We start from the raw sequence: 21,153 nt of genomic DNA on the forward strand, positions 1-21,153 counted from the left end.
AGTTCTTAAAGGTGCATTGATTTGTATCTTTCTTTTATCTACTTTATTAAGTACTCTTAAGAATTTTTTTCTAAGATTTTATTTATTTATCTTAGGGAGGGAAGGGCAGAGGGAGAGGGAGAAAGAAACCCAAGCAGAAGCTACACTGAGCGTGGAGCCTGACTCAGGACTTGATCTCACAACCTGGAGATCATGACCTGAGCCAAAATCAAGACTCAGACGTTTAACCCACTGAGCCACCCAGGTGCCCCTTAAGAATTTTTAAAGCTCATCTTTCTAAGTGAAGAACCTTTCTTCAAGGGATAATTTTTTCTTTTTAGGATACTTCACAGATGCAACAACACCAAAGGTATTCAATTATAGGAAGACAGCTTTTATGAAACTTTAAAATATTTGATGTTATTGAAGTATTTAAACTTAGTTAATTTTAACTATATAAAAAATTCAAACACCTTAACAGTAAATTTCAATTAAGGAGAAGGATTAGGGTTATAGGAAAATCACTTGAGGAGTGTTTCCAACTACATATGTTGGCATCCTCCCCTAGATTCTAGAAATTTTGGGGTGACTGTCACATTTCCTTCTCGCTGATAAAACAACAACAACAAAAAACCCAAAAAACAAAGGAAATGGAATTTGCCTTTGGCTTCCCACTCGCTCCTGACTATATTCTGGCTGTTGATCTCTTCATAATTATTCACAACATATATATATATATAATTTTTTTTTTTTTGAGAGAGAGAAAGGGAGAGAGAAGGAGGGTAGAGAGGCAGAGGGAGAGGGAGAGAGAGAATCTTAAGCAGATTCCACATGCCCAACTCGGAGCTTGATCTCACAACGTGGAGATCATGACCTGAGCCGAAATCAAGTCAGACGTTTTAACCCACTGAGCCACCCAGGCGCCCCAATTCACGACATATTTTTATGAGTTCACTAATTAAATTAAAACAGCACTTGTGAAAGAACTGATTCTGAATATCGTAATTTTGTTGTTAAAGGAAACTCACACTTGGAGTCACATCATCAAATTCCGTCTCATGAGGTTCTAATTCATAGCAGTATGCTTCCTTTGGTGCAAAGATCAGAAAAATATTTATTTCACAAGAAAGCATGTTTTCAAAGAGAAAGGTTACACCAGAAGAACCAGCTTTTTGATTGTTTGATATTTAAACCCTGAAACGTTTGGGCTGACTGACCTTGCAGGGCTGGGCCAAGCAGGTCTGAGCCAGGGAGGCCAGCAGGCACCCTCCACACACACACCCCATTCAAAAGCAGGAGCCCCAGTGACTCACCGGCAGGGCAAGATCCGCACAACGTCATTGGGCTTGTACCCTTCGATGCAAACTGCACAGTTATCAAAATCAGGCTCTGTTTCCTGCAACGGACAAAGCACAGAGGAGCTGACTTGTGCGCCTTCAAATCTTGTGTAAATCCCCAAACAAGCATGGGGAGCTTGGCTGCAGCAAGGCTTTCAGTCGTCCCCGTGCCAGTTTTCTTAATCAATAATTGACTGTATTTTGGCTCCGTTTCCATTCCTTCCAAGCTCCACTTTTTGTTTCTGGGCTCCACTGCAAGTGCTTTCGTGAGGGAACAATTTTTTAATGTATCGTGACTAATAATGTTATTTATTATGGTTGTGAGAAAGCAATTTTTAAATATACCATGACTAGGAATGCTAGTCAGTATAATTAGAGGGGTATAATAACAGACACAGGAGAGCTATTTTCAGGTATTCCCCTTTTCCCGTCCTTCCCCCTCTTCTACCCTGGCTGCCAGAAAAGTCAGGAACTTTTCTGAATAGTCCCTCGCCAAGAAGAAAAGAGGCTGTTTACCTTGTCACCCTTCTTGATGGTTCTGACCTGGAGCTTGCTGATCGCTTTCTTTGCAGCATCTCCCAGTCGGCGCTAAAAAAAAAAAAAAAAAAAAAAAAATAACCCAAAACTGCTTGTTAGTAATAAGATGTGTAATTCTTTTTTTTTTTTTTTAAGATTTTAAATTTATTTATTTGACAGAGATAGAGACAGCCAGTGAGAGAGGGAACACAAGCAGGGGGAGTGGGAGAGGAAGAAGCAGGCTCATAGCGGAGGAGCCTGATGTGGGGCTCGATCCCAGAACGCCGGGATCACGTCCTGAGCCGAAGGCAGATGCTTAACGACTGCACCACCCAGGCGCCCCAAGATGTGTAATTCTTGACTTTGTTTCCGATGGCATTTAATAAACCAGGGCAGCAATCTCTGAAATCATGCACAAGTGGCATGAATGTTAAGGACAATGGCTGGGGAGCTGGGGCGGTGAGAGCTATGCAAAGTGCGTCTAGTAATTGAGGTCTATTAAAGCGCTGTCAATGAGAGAAACTCTTCATGCCCAATGTTAAACAAGGGGCAAATGGCCTGGAAAAGTCCCGGCCTACAGTGACTCCAGCACAGGTTACATGTGTGCAGACTAGCACACACACACCCAAGTTTGGTAAATTGCCACTCTAGCCATTTAATCTGTGACAAGGAGATTGCCAATCTGGACAGCTGGAATAAACGTCATGTCCTCTTTTACACAATCAGGGTTTATTGCTTGTGTACTTCTTTCAGTTTGGAATTTTAAGGAATTTCCTTTGCTTATATAGACCCAGCACGGGTTTGTATATTTCATCTGTACTATCCTTTTCCATCACTTTCTTCCATGTCAATTTCACCTCCTCTGTGTTTGTTTAAGTGTGGGTGTGCCTATAGGAAAATACATAAAACATACATGTTCAGCTTAGCAAATAATTATAAAGCAAACACCTGTATAACCACTGTCACTCGTGTCAAATAACATATTCGCACTCCTTTAAAAAATTTTTGCTTTCAAAATTTTGAAATTCACCTTTTTTAAAAAAAATTATGTTATGTTAGTCACTATACTGTACTTCCTTAGTTTTTGATATAGTATTCCATGATTCATTGTTTGCGTATAACACCCAGTGCTCCATGCAATACGTGCCCTCCTTAATACCCATCACTGGGCTAATCCATCACCCCACCCTCCCCTTCTAAAACCCTCAGTCTGTTTCTTGGAGTCCATGGTCTCTCATGGTTCTGACTCCTCCTCCAATTTCCCCCCTTCATTTTTCCCTTCCTTCTCCTAATGTTCTCCACGCTATTCCTTATGTTCCACATGAGTGAAACCATATGATAATTGTCTTTCTCTGCTTGACTTATTTCACTTGGCATAAATTTGTTTTGATAGAGAAAGTTGCTATCCTAATAAGAGCTGCAATCATGTGATGATAGGACAGTCAGGAAGACGGGGAGAGGGGGAAGATGGTGAATTAAGTTTTAATTTGTTGAGGCTTTCTTGTGTGCTTGTGAGTTTCCTACATGTAACAGCTCCTTCTTAGGCTTGTGTACCACGATCCTGTAATAGACATGTATTTGCAGCAGTGAAACATATTTTAAGGGCTATAATAAATCAGACAAACATTTACATGGAATAATCACTTGCTTTCACTAATTTTCTTCCTTTTAGAAACAACACTCAAGCTTCTTTCTTTTCTTTAAAATTGTGAACATATACTAATGAACAGTTAACATATCCTACGTACCATGCTAAAATTTTATATGCAGTATCACCTTTATTCTTACAACAACCCTGTGAGGAAAAAAAATTCTATTTTATAGAATGAACTGAGACTTACAGAGCTTAAGTTAATCGTTTATCATAATCATTGAAAGGTCAGTGAGAATCTGAATAAAATTCAGTCTGACTTGAAAGCCAGAGCTAAACCACCACTCTTATTATTCACTAAACCACGCCATCAATAAACTGGCCAGTCACCCAACCAACCAACCAACACCCACTCAGCCAGCCAGCCAGCAATCAACTGACATTTGGCCAACCAGCCAACCAACCAATATCTAACAAGCCAGCCAGCCAACCTACCAATCACCGAGCAGCAAACCAACACCTGGCCAGCCAGCTAACCAGTCAACCAGCCATTCAGCCAGCCAGCCAAAAGCATCTAACCAACCAAAATCTATTAAGTATTTATCATACGGCACTTCCTCGAGCATACAGCGGTTAAAGTAAACACGCAGAAGAGAGGCGTCCTCCTTGTTAATTCATTTTGTCTTTGATGTTTTGTCCTTAGTTTCTAAAATGATTACTGGCAATTTTAACAGAAAAGTAAGTTTGGTTGTTATCTTAAAGGAGACCTACATACAATTGAGATTTATGCAGAAGTCCATGAGTAGCTAGCAAACTAAGGTTGCAGGAAAAACAGGGAGTGTCTGTAATGATAAATACCACGGTGGCGGGAGGACATCGAGTGAGAGGGAAAAACAGGGATGAAACTAAAAAAGGATGGAACTCTCTGTCCTCTCCTCTTCCTCTAATTACTGCGTGATCATCCTTTGATCTCAATTCAGGCCACTTCTTCAGGGAGCTCTTCCCCCATGTCTCCCAAGAAAGAAGATCCTTCCAGTCTATACCTTATGGAACCTGGTCCTTCTGCTTCATAGCACTGTCATAACATTGGCAATTTGACATTTGTTTTTATGACCAATCCCTGTTAAGTTTCCTTCATGTAAACTCCCTGAGGGCCAGGTTGTATTTATTTTTGCTTCTCATTGTGTCCCAGCACCTAGAACAAAGCTGCCTTTGATAACTCACAATCATTCCACATGTATTTCGGATCATTTATTTTGTCCCAGGCACAGCTCTGGGTTTTGGAAAGAATGGTAGTGAAAGGGGGCACCTGGCTGGCTCAGTCCGTACAGCATGCAACTCTTGATCTCGGGGTTGTGAGTCTGAGCCCCATGCTGGGGATAGAGAATACTTCAAAAAATTTTAAAAATCTCTTAAAAACATAGTAGTGAAAAACACACATAAATTCCTGTTCTTTTTAGCTTACAATCTAATGGCAAGGCCATAAATGGTTGATGAGTGAATAAAACTTAAACCAAAAGATTTCTGTTAAAGCATGGAAAACCATCTGTGAGATTTAGCCAGTTAATGGGAAAATTAATGGACAGACTATAAGCAATATATGCGGTAAGATAAGCAAAGCTGTGATCTTGGCCTTGGCAAAACCAGTCAGTCTCAACCAAGAGCTGCTTTTCATTGAAGAAGCCTGGAGCAGGAATTGAAAGGAAGGGATACCAGGAGTAAGTTACCAGGAGTTAAGTGCAACAAACCTGAAGAATATTACGTTTAGAATAAGAAATCTGGACCCAAATAAACACATGTTGATTGTTTTTCAGTCAAGAGCTCAGATATTTTTGCAATTGTGTTTAATTATATAAGATCTGGCCCCAACAGAATCACTTCAACTGTTTTATATTTTCAAAGGCTAAGCAGAGCAATTAAGTGGCAAATATTATTTTCAAACAATGGTCACAGAGTATACTCAAAGAAAGAGCCACATTTCTTAAGGAGATGAACCAGAAATTATGTTTTCAACATTTAATTTTATCTAAAACAATTCTTTTAAAAAACTTTCATAAATTTTTATGGAAATTCAAAACCTAATTGAGTACAATTATTTTTTTTTAGTGTAAGTATACTAATGAAGAGAATGGAATTGTTTTTGGTGAGAATAACATTTCCTTTGGGGTTCAGAGTTAGTGCTTCCCATCATCAGAATCACTTGCTGATCTGTAATGAGGTTTCATGTACTATACTGAGTACATTGTTTTCTATGCATAATTCTGTGTGATAGACATTACAAGGGAAAAATAATGAAATATAAGGCATAACCCCTATTCTCATGGAACTTATAATCTATTTGTAAAATTACCATTGCAGTGGGAGAGCTACCTTAATAAATACAGTACAGCATTACTGCTTTAGGAGAGATGAAAACAAGTGCCTAAAATAATTTTTAAGACAATTTGTATAGTTCTGAAGAAGGATACATATAAAAAAGTGAAGACAGGCATGTCTTTAATTTTATTAGAAAGTCGGTAGTATGGCTTATGTTAACTTATACTTTCAATATTCATTTTCTTTTTCATGTTACCGTCTCTTGGTATTGTTACTTCATTATATGATAGTTATTTTTTTTGACACAACCCACAAGGAATGTCATTTTTTACAAAAGTTTTTATTTTATTTACCCGGTGCTCATCACAGCAAGTGCACTTGTTAATTTCTATCACCTGTTTCACCCATCCCCTTACCCACCTCCCCTCTGGTAACCATCTGTTTGTTCTTTTTCCCTTTGCTCGTTTGTTTTGTTTAAGTTCCACATATGAGTGAAATCATATGGTATTTGTTGCAAATGGCAGGATTTCCTTTTCTATGGCTGAATAATATTCCACTGCATCTATCCGCCACATCTTCTTTATCCATTCATCTGTCCATGAGCACTTGGGCTGCTTCCATATCTTGGCTACTGTAGACAGTGCTGCTATGAACACAGGGTGCATGTGGTGCGTGTATCCCTTTGAATTAGTGTGTTTGTATTCTTCGGATAAATACCTAGCAGTGTGATTACTGGATCATAAGGTAGTTCTATTTTTAACTTTCTGAGAAACCTCCATACTGTTTTCCAAGGCGGCTGCACCAAGTTTGCACTCCCACGAACATTGCAAGAGGGTTCCTTTTTCTCCCACATCCTCACCAACATCTGTTGTTTCTTGTGTTTTTGATTTTAGCCATTCCAACAGATGTGAGGTAGTATCTCTCTCATCGTAGTTTTGATTTGCATTTCCCTGACAATCAGCGACGAGGAACATCTTTTCATGTGTCTGGTGGCCATCTGGATGGCTTCTTTAGAGAATGTCTGTTCATGTTTCCTGCCCATTTTTAAACTGAGTTGTTTTTTGGGTGTTGAGTTTTATAAGTTCTTTATGTATTTTGGATACTAACCCTTTATCAAATATGTCATTTGCAAGTATCTTCTCCCATTCCATAGGTTGCCTTTTAGTTTCATGGACCGTTTCCTTTGCTGTGCAAAAGCTTTTTATTTTCATGCAGTTCCAGTAGTTTATTTTTGCTTTCTGCTTCCCTTGCCTCAGGGGAGCTATCTAGGAAAAAGTTGTTAAGGCCAATGTCAGAGAAGTTACTGCCTGTGCTCTCTTCTAGGATTTTTATGTTTTCAGGTTTCACATTAGGTCTTTAATTCATTTTTATCTTTGTGTATGGTATAAGAAAGTGGTCCAGTTTCATTCTTTCGCGTGTTGCTGTCCAGTTTTCCTACCATTTGCTGAAGAGACTGTCTTTTTCTCATTGGATATTCTTTCTTGCCTTGACAAAAATTAATTGACCATATAATTGTGGGTGTGTTTCTGGATTTTCTATTCTATTCCATTGATCTATGTGTCCATTTTGTAGCATACTGTTTTGATTACTACAGCTTTGTAATATAATTTGAAGTCTGGAATTATGATACTTCCAAATTTGCTTTTCTTTTTTTAAGGTTGCTTTGCCTATTCTGGGTCTTCTGTGGTTCCACACAAATTTTAGGATTGTTTATTCCAGCTCTGTGAAAAATGCTGGTGGTATTTTGGTAAGGACTGCAATAAATATGTAGATTGCTTCAGGTAGTATAGACATTTTAACAATATTTGTTCTTCCAATCCAGGAGCATGGAATGTCTTTCCATTTCTTTGTGTCATCTTCAGTTTCCTTCATCAGTGTTTCATTGTTTTGAGTACAGGTCTTTCACTTCTTTGGTTAGGTTTATTCCTAGTTATCTTATTATTTTTGGTGTAATTGTAAATGGGACTGTTTCCTTAATTTTTCTTTCTGTTGCTTCATTATTGCTGTACAGAAATGCAACAGATTTCTATAGATTGATTTTGTATCCTGTGACTTTACTGAATTCATTCATCAGTCCTAGCAGTTTTTTGGTGGAGTCTTTTAGCTTTTCTACATATAGTATCATATCATCTCCAAATAGTGAAAGTTTTACTTCTTTCTTACTGATTTGGATGCCTTTTATTTCTTTTTGGTGTCTGATTGCTGTGGCTGGGACATCTAGTACTACGTTGTCTTGTTCCTGACTCTAGGGGAAAAGCTCTAAGTTTCTCCCCGTTGACGAGGATGTTAGTTGTATGTTTTTCATATACGGCCTTTATGACATTGTGGTATGTTCTCTCTAAAACCACTTTGTTAGGGTTTTTATCATGAATGGATTTTGTACTTTGTCAAATGCTTCTTCTGCTTATTGAAATGATCATATGATTCTTATTCTTTCTCCTATTGATGTGATGTATCACATTGATTGGTTTGTGAATATTGAATCACCCTTGCATCCTGAGAATAAATCCCACTTGATCATGGGGTATGATTTTTTAAATGTATTGTTGGATTCGGTTTGCCAGTATTTTGTTGGGGATTTTTGCATCTATGTTCATCAGAGATATTTGTCTGTAGTTCTTGTGTGTGTGTGTGTGTGTGTGTGTGTGTGTGTGTGTGTGTGTGGTGTCTCTATCCTGTATCAGGGTAATGCTGACTTCCTAAAATGAATTGGAAAGTTTTCCTTCCTTTTCTATTTTTTTTTGGAATAGTTTGAAAAGAATAGGTATTAACTTTTCTTTAAATGTTTGGTAGAATTCAGATGTGAAGCCGTCTGGTCTTGGACTTTTATTTTGGGGGGAGCTTTCTGATTACTGATTTAATTTCTTTGCTGATAATTAGTCTGTTCAAATTTTCTATTTCTCTTCACAATATTCTCTTATAATTCCCTTATAAATTGTATTTCCGTGGTATTTGTTGTTATCTCCCCCTCTCTCATTTGTCATTTTATTTATTTGGATCCTTTCTCTTTTTTTCTGGTAAGTCTGCCTAGAGGTTTATCAATTTTATTGATTTTTTTTTCAAAGAACAAGCTCCTGGTTTCATCATTCTCTTCTATTGTTTTTCTACTTTTTATATTATTTACTTCTGCTCTAATCTTTATTATTTCCTTCCTTCTGCTGGCTATAGGTTTATATTTTGTTTTTTTCTTTTTTGTTTTAAAGATGTATGTGCGTGAGAGAGAGAAAGAGAGCATAAGTGAGGGAAGGGGCAGAAGGGAGAGAATTTTCAAGCAGACTCCCTGATTAGCATGAAGCCCAGTGTGGGGCTTGATCTCATGACCCATGAGATCATGACCTGAGCCAAAATCAAGAGTCAGATGCTTAAGCAAATGAGCCACCCAGGTGCCCCTGTTTTTCTTTTTCTAGCTCCTTTAGGTGTAAGGTTAGGTTGTTTGAGACTTTTCTTGCTTCTCCTTCCCTCTTATAACTGCCTTTGCTCTGTCTCAAAGGTTTTGAACTATTGTGTTTTCATTTTCATTTGTTTCCATATACTTCTTATTTTGTCTTTTATTCCTGGTTGACCCATTCATTGTTTAGTAGCATGTTAACTAACCTCCATGTATTTGTGGTCTTTCCAGATTTTTTTCTTATGGTTGACTTCCAGCTTCAGAGTGCTCTTGTCAGAAAAGATTCATGGTATGACTTTGATCTTTGATTTGTTGAGGCTTGTTTTATGGCCTAATATACGATCTACTCTGGAGAATGTTCCATGGACACCTGAAAAGAATGTATATTCTTCTGTTTTAGGATGGAATGTCCTGGATATATGTGTGAAATTCATCTGTTCCAGTGTGTCATTCAAAGCTGTTGTTTCCTTATTGATTTTCTGTTTAGATGATCTGTCCATTGACGTAAGTGGGGTGTTAAAGTCCCCTACAATTATTATATTATTTTTGATTAGTTCCTTTATATTTGTTATTAAATGTTTTATGTATTGGGTGCTCCTATGTTGGGTGCATAAATATTAAATTGTGGCATCTTCTTGTTGGATTTTCTCATTTATTATTATATAATGTCCTTGTCTCTTGTTACAGCCTTTTTTTTTTAAAAAGATTTTATTTATTTATTTGACAGAGATAGAGAGAGCCAGCGAGAGAGGGAACACAAGCAGGGGGAGTGGGAGAGGAAGAAGCAGGCTCATAGCGGAGGAGCCTGATGTGGGGCTCGATCCCATAACGCCGGGATCACGCCCTGAGACGAAGGCAGACGCTTAACCGCTGTGCCACCCAGGCGCTGCATTGTTACAGCCTTTAAAGTCTATTTCGTCTAATGTAAGTATTGCTACTCCAGTTTTTTATTGACATTCATTTGCCTGATAAATATTTCTCCATCCCCTCACTTCCAATCTGTAGTGTCTTTAGGTCTGAAATGAGTCTCCTGTAGGCAGCAAATAGATAGGTCTTGTTTTTTAATCCATTCTGCAACCCTGTGTCTTTTGAATGGAGTGTTTAGTCCATTTACACTCAAAGTAATTACTGATAGATGTGCGTTTATTGCCATTTTATTACTTGTTCTGTGGTTATTTCTGAAGATTTTCTCTGATCCTTTCTTGTCTTTCTTTCATGGTTTTCTGGTTTCTTTAGTGATATATTTGGATTCCTTTCCCTTTATTATTTGCATATGTATTAGTTTTGACTTGTGGTTACCATCAGGTCTGTATATAATATCTTCTGCATAAAGCAGTCTATATTAAATTTGATGGATGTTTAAGATGGACCCATTCTTTTCTCCTCCCCACATTTTAGGTATATGGTGTCATAGTTTACATTCTTTTATTTTGTGAGTTCTCTGATTTGTTTACAGAAATATTCATTTTTAGTGCTTGTGTGTTTCCTACCTCCATACTGTCATTTTGGGCCTTTCCTTTCCACTCAAAAATCCCCTTTAATATTTCTTGCAGAGCTGATTTTGTGGTCACTATCTCCTTTAGTTTTTGTTTGTCTGGGAAACTCTTTATCACTCTTTCTATTCTGAATGATGACTTGCTGGATAGAATATTCTTGGCTGCAGGTTTTTTCCATTCAGAACTTTGAATACATCATGCCACTCCTTTCTGGCTTGGAAAGTTTTTGCTGAAAAATACCCTGATAACCTTATAGGGTTTCCTTTGTATGTAACTGTCTTCTTTTCTCTTGCTGCTTTTCATATTTTTTGTTCACCACTATATTTTGCCATTTTAATTACTGTGTGTCTTGGTGTGGACCTCCTTGGGCTGATTTTGTTAGGAGATCTCTGTTTCCTTCCCAGATTAGGGAAGCTTTTAGCTATTATTTCTTCATAAATTCTCTGCCCCCCTTTTTTCTCTCTCCTTTTTCTGGTACTCGTATAATATGAATGTTATTACATTTGATGGGATCATTGAGTTCCCTAAGTCTATTTTTGTTTTGCATAATTCTTTTTTCTCTCTTTTGTTCAGCTTGATTACTTTCTATTACTTTGTCTTCTAGATCATTAATTTGTTCCTCTGCTTCTTCCAGCCTGCTGTTCATTCCATCAAGCATGTTTCTCATTTTGTTTATTGAGCCCTTTATCTCTGCTATTTCTTATCTCTGTGTTAATGGTTTCACTGATGTCCTCCACTCTTTGCTCAAGTCCAGCGAGTGTCCTTATGATCACTGCTTTAAATTCTCCATCAGGCATGTTACTTACATCCATTTCAATTAAAATGCCAGCCATGGCCTTGTCCTGTTCTACAATTTGGGACAAATTCCCGTTTTCCCATTTTACCTAAGACTCTTTGCCTTTTTGTGTTTGTTAGGAAAGTCAACTATGTCTCCTATTCTTGAGGGTAATAGCTTTATGAAGAAGACGTCCTGTAGTGCCCTGCGGTGTGGTGTCCCATTACCCAGAGCTTGGTGCTTCTGGGAGTGTCTCCCACGTGTGTTGTGTGTACTTTGCTGTTGTGTCCTGACCACCTTATCCTTCAGTCCAGTTGTCTGCAGAGGCTCTCTTTGCCTGTTGTGGGCAATGTTTGGCTTCTGGCCTGACTGTGGCACATTTTAACTAGGTGTACTCTAGTCTGCTTGTGAAATGAGACTTGTCACCACTGCCCCTAGAACCAAGGCCTCGCAAAACTCCCAGTTTGGGAGACATGGTGCTGGCAGGAGTTTGGAGCAGTCTTCTGGGGGAGGAGGCCTGATGTACTGGGACTGAGGCAAGCACGACTCAGAAGGGCAGTCCTACTATTGCACAGAGAGGCAGGGCTTGGTGTAAGCAAGTTAGGGAGCCAGTGCCTGCCAGCTCCTTTGTTCCCAGAGAGGTCTCACCTTGAACAATGACTCTCTGGGACCTGCTCCAAGATGAACAACTAACCTCCCCACTGTGTGCCCTAGGCCATCCTCAGATCACTGTTTCCACATTGTATGTCCATAGGCTATTGGCCCTGTCTTTTCTCCAAGAGTGGCCACAAGTCCTCCAAGCTCTCCCAGAGCCAAGCATGCTGAAGTTTAAAACTCCAGGCTTTAAGCCCTGCTGGTTGCAAGAACTCATGAAATTCGGGCCCTCTTGCTTTCCCAGACAATTGCTACAGGTATTCATTTTCCCCGTGAGCTCCTGTGTATTAGTCTGTCTCTTGTCCTCCTTGACCACGGCTCCCGCCCCACCATGGTGGCCACAATCGATTTCTTCCCCAAACCGTGTCTCCACACTTCTTACTGTGTTTGTTATGGCCTCTTCTCTACCTTTAGTTGTGGAGTTTGTTCTGCCAGTCTTTAGATTGATTTCTGGGGTATTTAAGATGATTTCATAGTTACCTAATTTTAATTGTGGGACGAGGCAAGCCTAAGGTCTTCCCATTCTGCTGCCATATTCCCCTCTATTTAAAACAATTCTTTAGCAAATGAAATATGCCCTTCTTAAATGTGAGCATGAAAGGTAAATTCAAAGACTACTTTAAATTTTAGCCCTGCATTTAACTTTACTTTTGGCTATATCTGAGTAAAGATGAGGTGTCTTTAAAAAACATCCCCTTTCTCTCTTCCAGAAAAAGCCATGTCCATGCCCTTTTAAAGGAAAATTCAAGCTGCCTTTATTTAAGGGAAAAAAGGTATCTATTCAGGAAATGTAAAGCAAGTGGACATTAAGGTGTCAGGGATTATGGCTAACAGCAGAGATAATGGTTAAGGAATCAGACAAATTCCATTTCTGGTATTCTGGTGGCTGAGGGCTGATGAGGTTAAGGAGTTCAGTGGAGGATAAAGTCATTTGAGAGTTCCCAAATTAGCAGAATTAACAGACGGAGAAATTAGAGTAAAAAGGAAAATAATCGAGTCCTCTTCAACATCTTCAAGGTCTATGAGGCCTTCCTCCCTGGAAGCCCCAAGATATCAAATGATTCACAAAGGTTGGAAAACATGTTTTCTATAATTATAATTATTCTGAAAAATGGTATAATGGCATTCCTTTTCCTTTCCTTTTTCCTATGGAGTCCTTGAGTCAAATCTCATTCCATATGTTATTGAGAGACGATACACATATACCTCATTTGAGGAAGAAAAGGAGAGCATTTTGAAAGAGGCTGATGGGGGATATGAAAGTCTGCCCCACCAATGGAGGGACAGATGCTCTTGATTCCTGGAGAATACAAAAAAATCAACCTCTGAGATATATATATATATGAGCATTATGCAACCATGTAGTGCTAGATTTTTTTCGGTAGGAGTTCTAGGTTAACAAAATAAAGGACAAAGTACCATAAAGTTTTAAAAATGCTACGGCCATTTGCATGTAGTCAAATTTTGTTAGTATCTGCATGTCTCTATTTCTTTTTAGGTGACACGAAAATCACACACAGAAATACTGACTCCTGAATTAAAAAAAAATTGTTCCACATTCAACAGCTGTCAGACCAGTATTTTTGGATTTCCAAAATATAAACTAAAGAAATAATGAGTACAACATCAACATTCTTAATAAAATGGCCCAAACAAGTTAGTTGCTTCTGTAATTGGTTCTTTCTGTCTTTGTGTTTCTTAACTGTGCCAAGTATAAATGAGACCTAGGGGCCATCCTACATTTGTACAGGTCTTCTGTTTCATGCAGGGCTCCTCCCCCCCCAACCTGGGGTGCTCCTATAGATTTTCCCTACCACAACTGTACCCAAATCATACCATTCACCAAAGATTGTCAGGAGTGGGACGATCTTGGTAATTAGATTTATCCACCAATGTGATCCGAACAGGTATAAGAAAACATTTACCAGGATTACTCATTCCTTGACAACAGTGAAGATAAACAGCTTTATGAAAAATAAATACAGAACTATTTATTAACAGAACAAATTCCCACATAGAATACCAACAAAGATGGTAAACAGCATACTCCAATCAACCCAATACTTAGAGTTATCTCCTACATATTTAAGAAACTGAGAAAAATAAGACACTCTCTTTTTGTTCCCTGCACAGAAGTGCAGTGAGGCTGATTAAAAAACAACAACAAAGAAACAAACAAAACAAAACAAAACTAGGAATAAGGGTGCCAAAACATTGCATCAAAATCAAGTTTATGTTTTTTATTTCACTTCACTGGATAATTCTGTTATCATATTTTCTCCTTTTACCTGACAGCTTTATTTTATAATCATGATTATTATCATTACCACCAAGTGGAAAAATAACTAACTGTTCTTATGTTCTAGGTGAAGGAAGGGCACTGTAAGCATAAAAAGAATTGGTCCCAATTTCCTGGAAACTCACATGGCCACAGGTGACTCAAGCTTCCTCCCTTGCTCTAATACATAATAATAATCCTTCCAGACCTGGTTGATGTGACAGAAATCTTTCCACAGCTAGTCCAATTTCTATGATATAAGGCACTGCGCTCCATAAATCTAGAAAAATAGATAAAGAATTAGACTACTCTAATGGCCATGGTGACCTCATGGAGTGGTGACTTAAGGCTATTTGCATACATACAACGCGAGGTAAAAACATCAGGGTTATTTTTTGTGGGAGGCTGTTAGAGAAGAGAAGGCAATGGCTTGGAAGTTAGAAGATCTGATTTTTAGTCCTTTTTTCTGTCACTAGCTGTGTGACTTTGACCAGGTCACTTAAACATCGTGGGCCTTAGTTTCCCTTATTAGTAAAAGGAGGTATGTAAAATAATGCCATTTTCAGCTTTACCAGTTTAGGATTTTCATCCACGCAGAACAGAACTGGGGATCAAAGATCCTTTCAGATCTGCATTATCTTAAAAAAAAAAAAAAAGCAAATCCATGGTGAATTACTTCACTGAATATTTCATGGATACAACATAGACTTTGCCTTTCTGGGTTCCCCTCCCCCACCCAAGGGCTCCACACATTCTCCAGATCAACATCAGGGACTATTTTGGTCCTTTTTCTTCAGGAGACAGAAGCATCTCTGGTTGGAGATCTCCTCCCTGGTGGCTGACACTCAACATATTCCCTTCCCTTTTGCTCTCCCTGTAAAATTCAAATTTGTCTTGCATTCCATTACTTTTCTTGTTCTAACAGAGCTTCGGTACTGATATGTGCAAATGCAATCAAAGGGACCTGGGCCATGTATATGCAAATAACAGGAAAAGGTATTCACAGGGAGAGGTAACTCTTTCAAAAAAAACTTGTTTGAATGTCATTATGAGGCCTCACACAAAATAAGGTCTGGTCTCCTTGGATTAGCCTCAAAGGCAATATTGCTTGTGAAAAACAACAAGAACCTTACTTAGTTTCTCTTATCTGCCTGTATTTGAAGTAGCCGCCATCTACTGGGAGTCCTGTGGTTTCAGGCCACAGACCCGGTCCTTGTGTCCCAGATGGGCTGCCCTAGTAGACAGTGAGACAACGTGCCAGAGCACCACCGGGCATCACCAGAAGGCAGGCTCACCTGCCCCAGTCATGGCGGGAATGCTGCCTGCTGATTCTGCTTTGCCATCCTGTAGGGTTTCTACAAGCAGGATAAGAATTACAACAGGGCAGCAGAAGTGGCACTTCTGTGAAATGAGGGACACGTGGTACCTTAACCTCCTGGTGGGGAGGGGAGACTGCCCATACTGCACAGTGGTGTTTGGGGTCAGGAGTCTGTCACGGATCCAGCCCTCCCACCTCAGAGTTCAAGAAGTTAATAGTCAGAGGTCGTTGGATGGGTAGAATGAAGATGAATCCTTGGCATCCTCTGTGAAGCCCCCTGAGGTAAAGAATCTTAAACTACATAGCAGAAAGGACTTAATCAATCCTTACTTCTAATGCCAAAAAGGACCAATGTTCAAATCATAGAAAGGTGAGGAGTCCTTCCATTCACTGCTACAACGGAGGTGGGGCTGGCAACCTCCCTGTGGGTCAAGTCTCCTCAGTATCTCAATACTGTGGAGGTAGTTTGGTCTTGTGGAAACTACTCTGACTTGAAATCAGCAACCTCGCTGCATCCCCATGGAAAAAAAATCACTTGGGACCTGGGTGGCTCAGTTGGTTAAGCGTGTGCCTTCGGCTCAGGTCATGATCCCAGGGTCCTGGGATTGAGTCCCTCATTGGGCTCTTTCCTCAGCAGGGAGTCTGTTTCTCCCTCTCCCTCTGCCTGCCGCTCCCTCTCTCTGACAAATACATAAATTCTTTAAAAAAATCACTTATCATTTCTCTCTCTCAAATTCGTTATATCTAATATCCCTTTAAGTTCTAAAAACTATGATTCTGGGGTCAGACGATCAGCATTCTCAACTGCATGAGTAGAATCATGGCCAAGTGTCTTCTTCCTCCCAGTTCCTACAACTGTGCTTTCTCATCCACTGCCTTCTGGGAATGGGGGTTTACAGGGGGAGATGTGTCCAGGCTATGCATCGAGAAGTCCACCTTGCTGCCATCGGTGGGCTATTTTCTTAAAGTTCTCATCCAGGGACATCGTGAAGACTCGTGAGGAGAGAAAGAGAATGTCACAGTATTTAGAAGTCACCCAGACGTGTCAAATGGCCACTGAAATGTTTTTCCTAATCATTACAGGACCTTTCTATTTCTGAAAAGTGGGTTGTGGCTTGCGTCTTCCCTTCCCACACCATCCTGGTGCCTTTACCAGTAGCCTGCTTCCTTCCACAGGTGCAAGTGTGGTAGAAAAGGCCTCCTTTACCTCAGCCCCCTTCCCTCAGCTTCCTCTCCTGGCCCGCTTTCTTCGCTCGGGCTGGCTTAGCCACTGTTCCAAACTTCATCGTTCAGATCTGGTTCCTGCCTTCAAACGCTTCTGTTCTCTTCCTACATTGGATTGTCCTCTGCCTCATGGTTCTGCCCTGCCTAAGACCCTGATTCTACTCTGCTCCAAAATCACAGATTCAAACCCTATTTACTTTTTTTTTTTTTTTTTTGCTTCAATAACAGAAATTTATTGTCTCAAAGTTTTGGAGGCTAGAAGTCCAAGATCAAGGGGTCCGTGGGGCTGGTTCCTTCTGAAGGCCATGAGGGAGAATCTGTCCCATGCTTCTTGCCTAGCTTCTGGTGGTTTGCCGGCAATCCTTGGCTTGAATATGTATGGTCCCATCTCTGCCTTCATCTCCATACAGCATTCTCCCTGTATGCATGTCTGTGTCCAGATTTCCCCCCTTTATAAGAAAACTAGTCATACTGGATTAGGATCCCAACCTACTCCAAAATGACCTCATCTTAAATAATGATGCCTGCAATAATCCATTTCCAAATAAGGCCACATTCTGCGGTATGCAGGGTTAGGGCTTCAACATATGAATTTTCAAGAGGCCATGATACAACCCATAACACCATGCAGTGGAGTAATACTCAGCCGTAAAAAGAAAGAGGAAGCTCTTTATGAAGTGGTATGGGAAAATCTCTAAGATGAAAAAACATGTACAGATTTGGGTACGTTCATAAAAATATCGCTGAATGTTTACACCAGAGATCACTACCATGGGTGTCTCTAGGGAAGTACCTGGGTTTCTGGAGGAGAAGGGTGGGAAAGAGAATTTTCAGTCCATAATTTTTTTATACTCCTTGTATTTTGAACCATGAGAATATACTATTTATTCAAAAATTATATTTCAGCATAATGGAGCAAATGCAATCCGACTGCTAACCACCCTCAGGAAGGATTATACCAATTTAGGAAGCCCCCGACCCCTAACTACAGAGCCCTTTACACCCTTGCCTCCCCAGGATTGTTTTTTAGCAGGTTTGTTTTTTCCTAAATGGACAGGCAAAATAAAATCATATCTGATTGTTTAATTTGCTTACCCTTACAGTGTCCTCCTCCAAGGACCACCTGCCCTCCTTAGCTCAAGTATTATCTTTTTTGTGGAGTTTTTGTTCATTGCAGGAACATATACTCTATCAAAGAAATTCACCTTCTGAATTTGCCATACATGTTGGTAATGTTTTTACTGTCAGTGAGTTCCTTTCACACATGGAAGATTTCAATGCATGTGTAAAATCTACATGTGGCAGGGGCAGTGTTGAGCTGCCAGAGAGACAGGAGTGAACCTGGGGAAACGTGAATTATCAGTGGTTCTTAGGGATTTCTCACGGTCCCTGGAAAAAGGTCTAGAAGGAACAGCAGCCCTCCCACCATTCTCATTTCTGGTAGAAATCTTTTTCTGGTAGAAAAGATATCTTTTTTCCCAGAAGTCCTGAATGAAGTTACATCTACAATGATCATCAAAAACAGTGAGCACTTTTCTGGTGCTTATTCTGTGAGCCAGAGAAGAATGGCATCTCCAGGAGAAGACCAGCAGCTGGGCTTGGACCAGCAGGTGCCAAAGACGTTCTCAGGACAGAGCATTTCAAAGATGCTAAAGATCCCAGCTTTAACACTGCCAAGCTGTGTGTCCTTGGGCAATTGCTTACCTTCTCTGTTTCCTCACCTATAGAGTGGGGTGATACATACAGTGCCTTCATCATAGAGCTGTTAAGATGCAGTATATCTATATCTATATCTAACTCTTAAATCAGAGCAAACTCTGTTTACTTTTAAGTAGTCCCAGCTCCTGGTAGACACCCCAGATTTGACAATATTCTGGATCCTCGGCTAAACTGCCTGGGAGAGTCACATTTACATCTGGGTTTATGTGTGATTATGCAACAGCACACTCCGGGATTCCTCAGAGATGAGGCTCCAGTGGGCTGGAATGTGACGTTATGAAAAGCAGTCCCCTCGAGGTCCTGTGCTCTGTGATGACCTGCCCTAACCCGGAGGGGGCCGCTTCAGCAGCCTCTTACACATCACAGGGCTTGTTCAGAAATGGGAATCAGGAGTCTGGCCACCTCCTTCAGTTCTGCTGAAACAATGAGGCTGATAGACCAGGGTCTCCAAAGGATGCTGGCCTGAAAGAAATGAGGACAGGGCTGTACAGAAGACAAGCATCATGAGCGAAGAAGGTCCTTGCAGACCCGTGGACCCTGAGCAGAGGAGCAGTGGCTCCAGATGGAGTGTGAGGCCATGGCTGGTCTCTGCAAACCAGCCTCTGGTTTACCTCCCTCTGGTTTACCTCCCTCTGGGTGCCGGCATGCACGGGAAAGTGAGGTGTGAGGCAAGGAGGGGATGGCTTCAAATAGTGATATGAACTGGAGAGAAAATAAAACAAATACATAAAATAATATGCCAGTGGGAGAGACAGTGGGGCCTGAGGCCACATTAGCATATATCGAGCTGTCTTGAGCTGTCTTCAGACCTCTTCTCTCGGATGCTCTCTCTCCAGGGGAGCTCCTCCTGTCCTGGCCATGTAAATGGCATCTATGTACCCATATTTCTGTCTCTAGCTCTTCTTCTCTCCTGACCTCCAGACTTGCAGGTCATAATACCCGGCATCTATGTTAGGGCTGTGGTAGATAGAACAGTCTTCTCAAATGTAACGTCTCCAAACCTGAATTCAGAGTTCCCAGCCCCTCAGGGTCTCTTCTGTCTTTCCCATTTCAGCTCAGGCCGTGAAAACAGACCTAACTGCATCCTTGATTCTTCTCTTTCTTTCGCACATATGGTAAACATGTCATTTATTATCCAAACTGTCACTCTTGAGAGTAAAATGGGGAGTTATTAATAATTAGGCTGGTACAACAGGTATAAACTACAATATATTCTTTATAGTCTACACTTTACTCATAGGACTTTAAAATACTGTCCTAATCGGATTCCTGCTGACTTCTCGCTCACTCTGGCCCAAATTTGTCACCCGTCATCTGACTACTGGACTACCCTCTGAGTGGGTTCTGTTGGTTTTCGTGTGTATTGCTTGTTGATGCCACTACAGTGCAAGCTATGTAAAGGCGGTGTCCTTGTCTTTGCAACAAATGCGGAAAACAACCTTTCTTATATCTAGCACAGAAACGTCTGGAAGACTTGGAAGGGAAGTGTTATGAGTTGCTCCCTTTGGGGAGAGCTGGAGGAAGGGAGGTTGATAAAGGGAGTTTGAGGTGGAAAGAAATTTACTTTTAAATATACACGCTTTTATTTGCTTTTTAAAAAATACTGTGTGCGTACACTATTATTGTTAATTAAAAACCCCTGCTACATGGGGAATTAACCTCCAAGAAAGCCTGATTCTTTCTCTGTAGTCCATTTATATGCTTTCCTTTTCCCATAACTCTGGAGAAGAGATGGAAAAAAGATCCCATTTTGTTTCAAACTGTGTCATCTAAGCTAAAAACCCATATTTAGCTTGAAGTCTTTGTGAGTTATAGAATTGAGCTATTTAAATGTAAGGGAGGGTATTATTTTCTAAGAATTGCCTTATCTGTTAAAGGTGATCCAGTTAACAATTGTCTAATAGGTCACACATATTTTCTCATTCGACACCCCTTGGAATGGGGCTGACACGTGATCAGTCTCACTTTACATGTGAGGAAGGACAGGAATAGAAAGGTAAAGAACCTAACCTGTGCAAACTCACAGACCCAGGAATCATCAGAGCACAGACTGGAATCCAGACTTTACTCCAAAGCTGGTGTCTGTGATGATTACCTTGTGCTCGATTTATCTTTGCGTAACTGCATTAGGAAATGCGGCGCACCAGCCCAATCTCTCCACTTTCAATTCTACCCTTATTCTCCATGTCACCATCTAAAAGACCCTGGGGTGTGAGGCTATTAACACATAGATTATCTAGCAAGTCGTCCTCCATGGGAAGCTGCCGTGAAATGATCTTCTCCAGGTACAGTAAGACATGAGGGCTAGTGATCATGTGAGATGATGGTGACTTTCCTTTAGTTGCGATCTGCACAAAGCCAAGCAGAGACTGGGGTGCTCACCTGCCTAATTCAAGTTCAGTCTCTCTTGCATATACCTGAGTGGCTGGATACGTCACCAATGCAACACTAAGGCTTTGATATTCCATTTTAGGTTGTGAGCCTACCTCTAACCCGAGAGCCAATCTTTCTGAAGGGCCAGTAATGCTTTAATAAAAATAAATGACTTAAGTTAACCTGAGG

General features: G+C 40.3%; 1 protein-coding gene across 1 annotated transcript in view; it reads right to left on the reverse strand.

The window, feature by feature from the left end:
- The window catches only part of RNF150 (ring finger protein 150), a 261,431-nt gene that overhangs the window by 81,415 nt on the left and 158,863 nt on the right, over positions 1–21,153 (reverse strand). The window contains exons 3-4 of the mRNA XM_008685424.2: positions 1,833–1,904; positions 1,293–1,375 (exon numbers count right to left, since the gene is read on the reverse strand). Coding sequence (XP_008683646.2) covers positions 1,293–1,375; positions 1,833–1,904 — 155 coding nt within the window. The remainder of the gene's footprint in view (positions 1–1,292; positions 1,376–1,832; positions 1,905–21,153) is intronic.

This window comes from Ursus maritimus, unplaced genomic scaffold (genome assembly GCF_017311325.1).
Source record: "Ursus maritimus isolate PB19 unplaced genomic scaffold, ASM1731132v1 scaffold_11, whole genome shotgun sequence".
Classification (NCBI taxonomy): domain Eukaryota; kingdom Metazoa; phylum Chordata; class Mammalia; order Carnivora; family Ursidae; genus Ursus; species Ursus maritimus.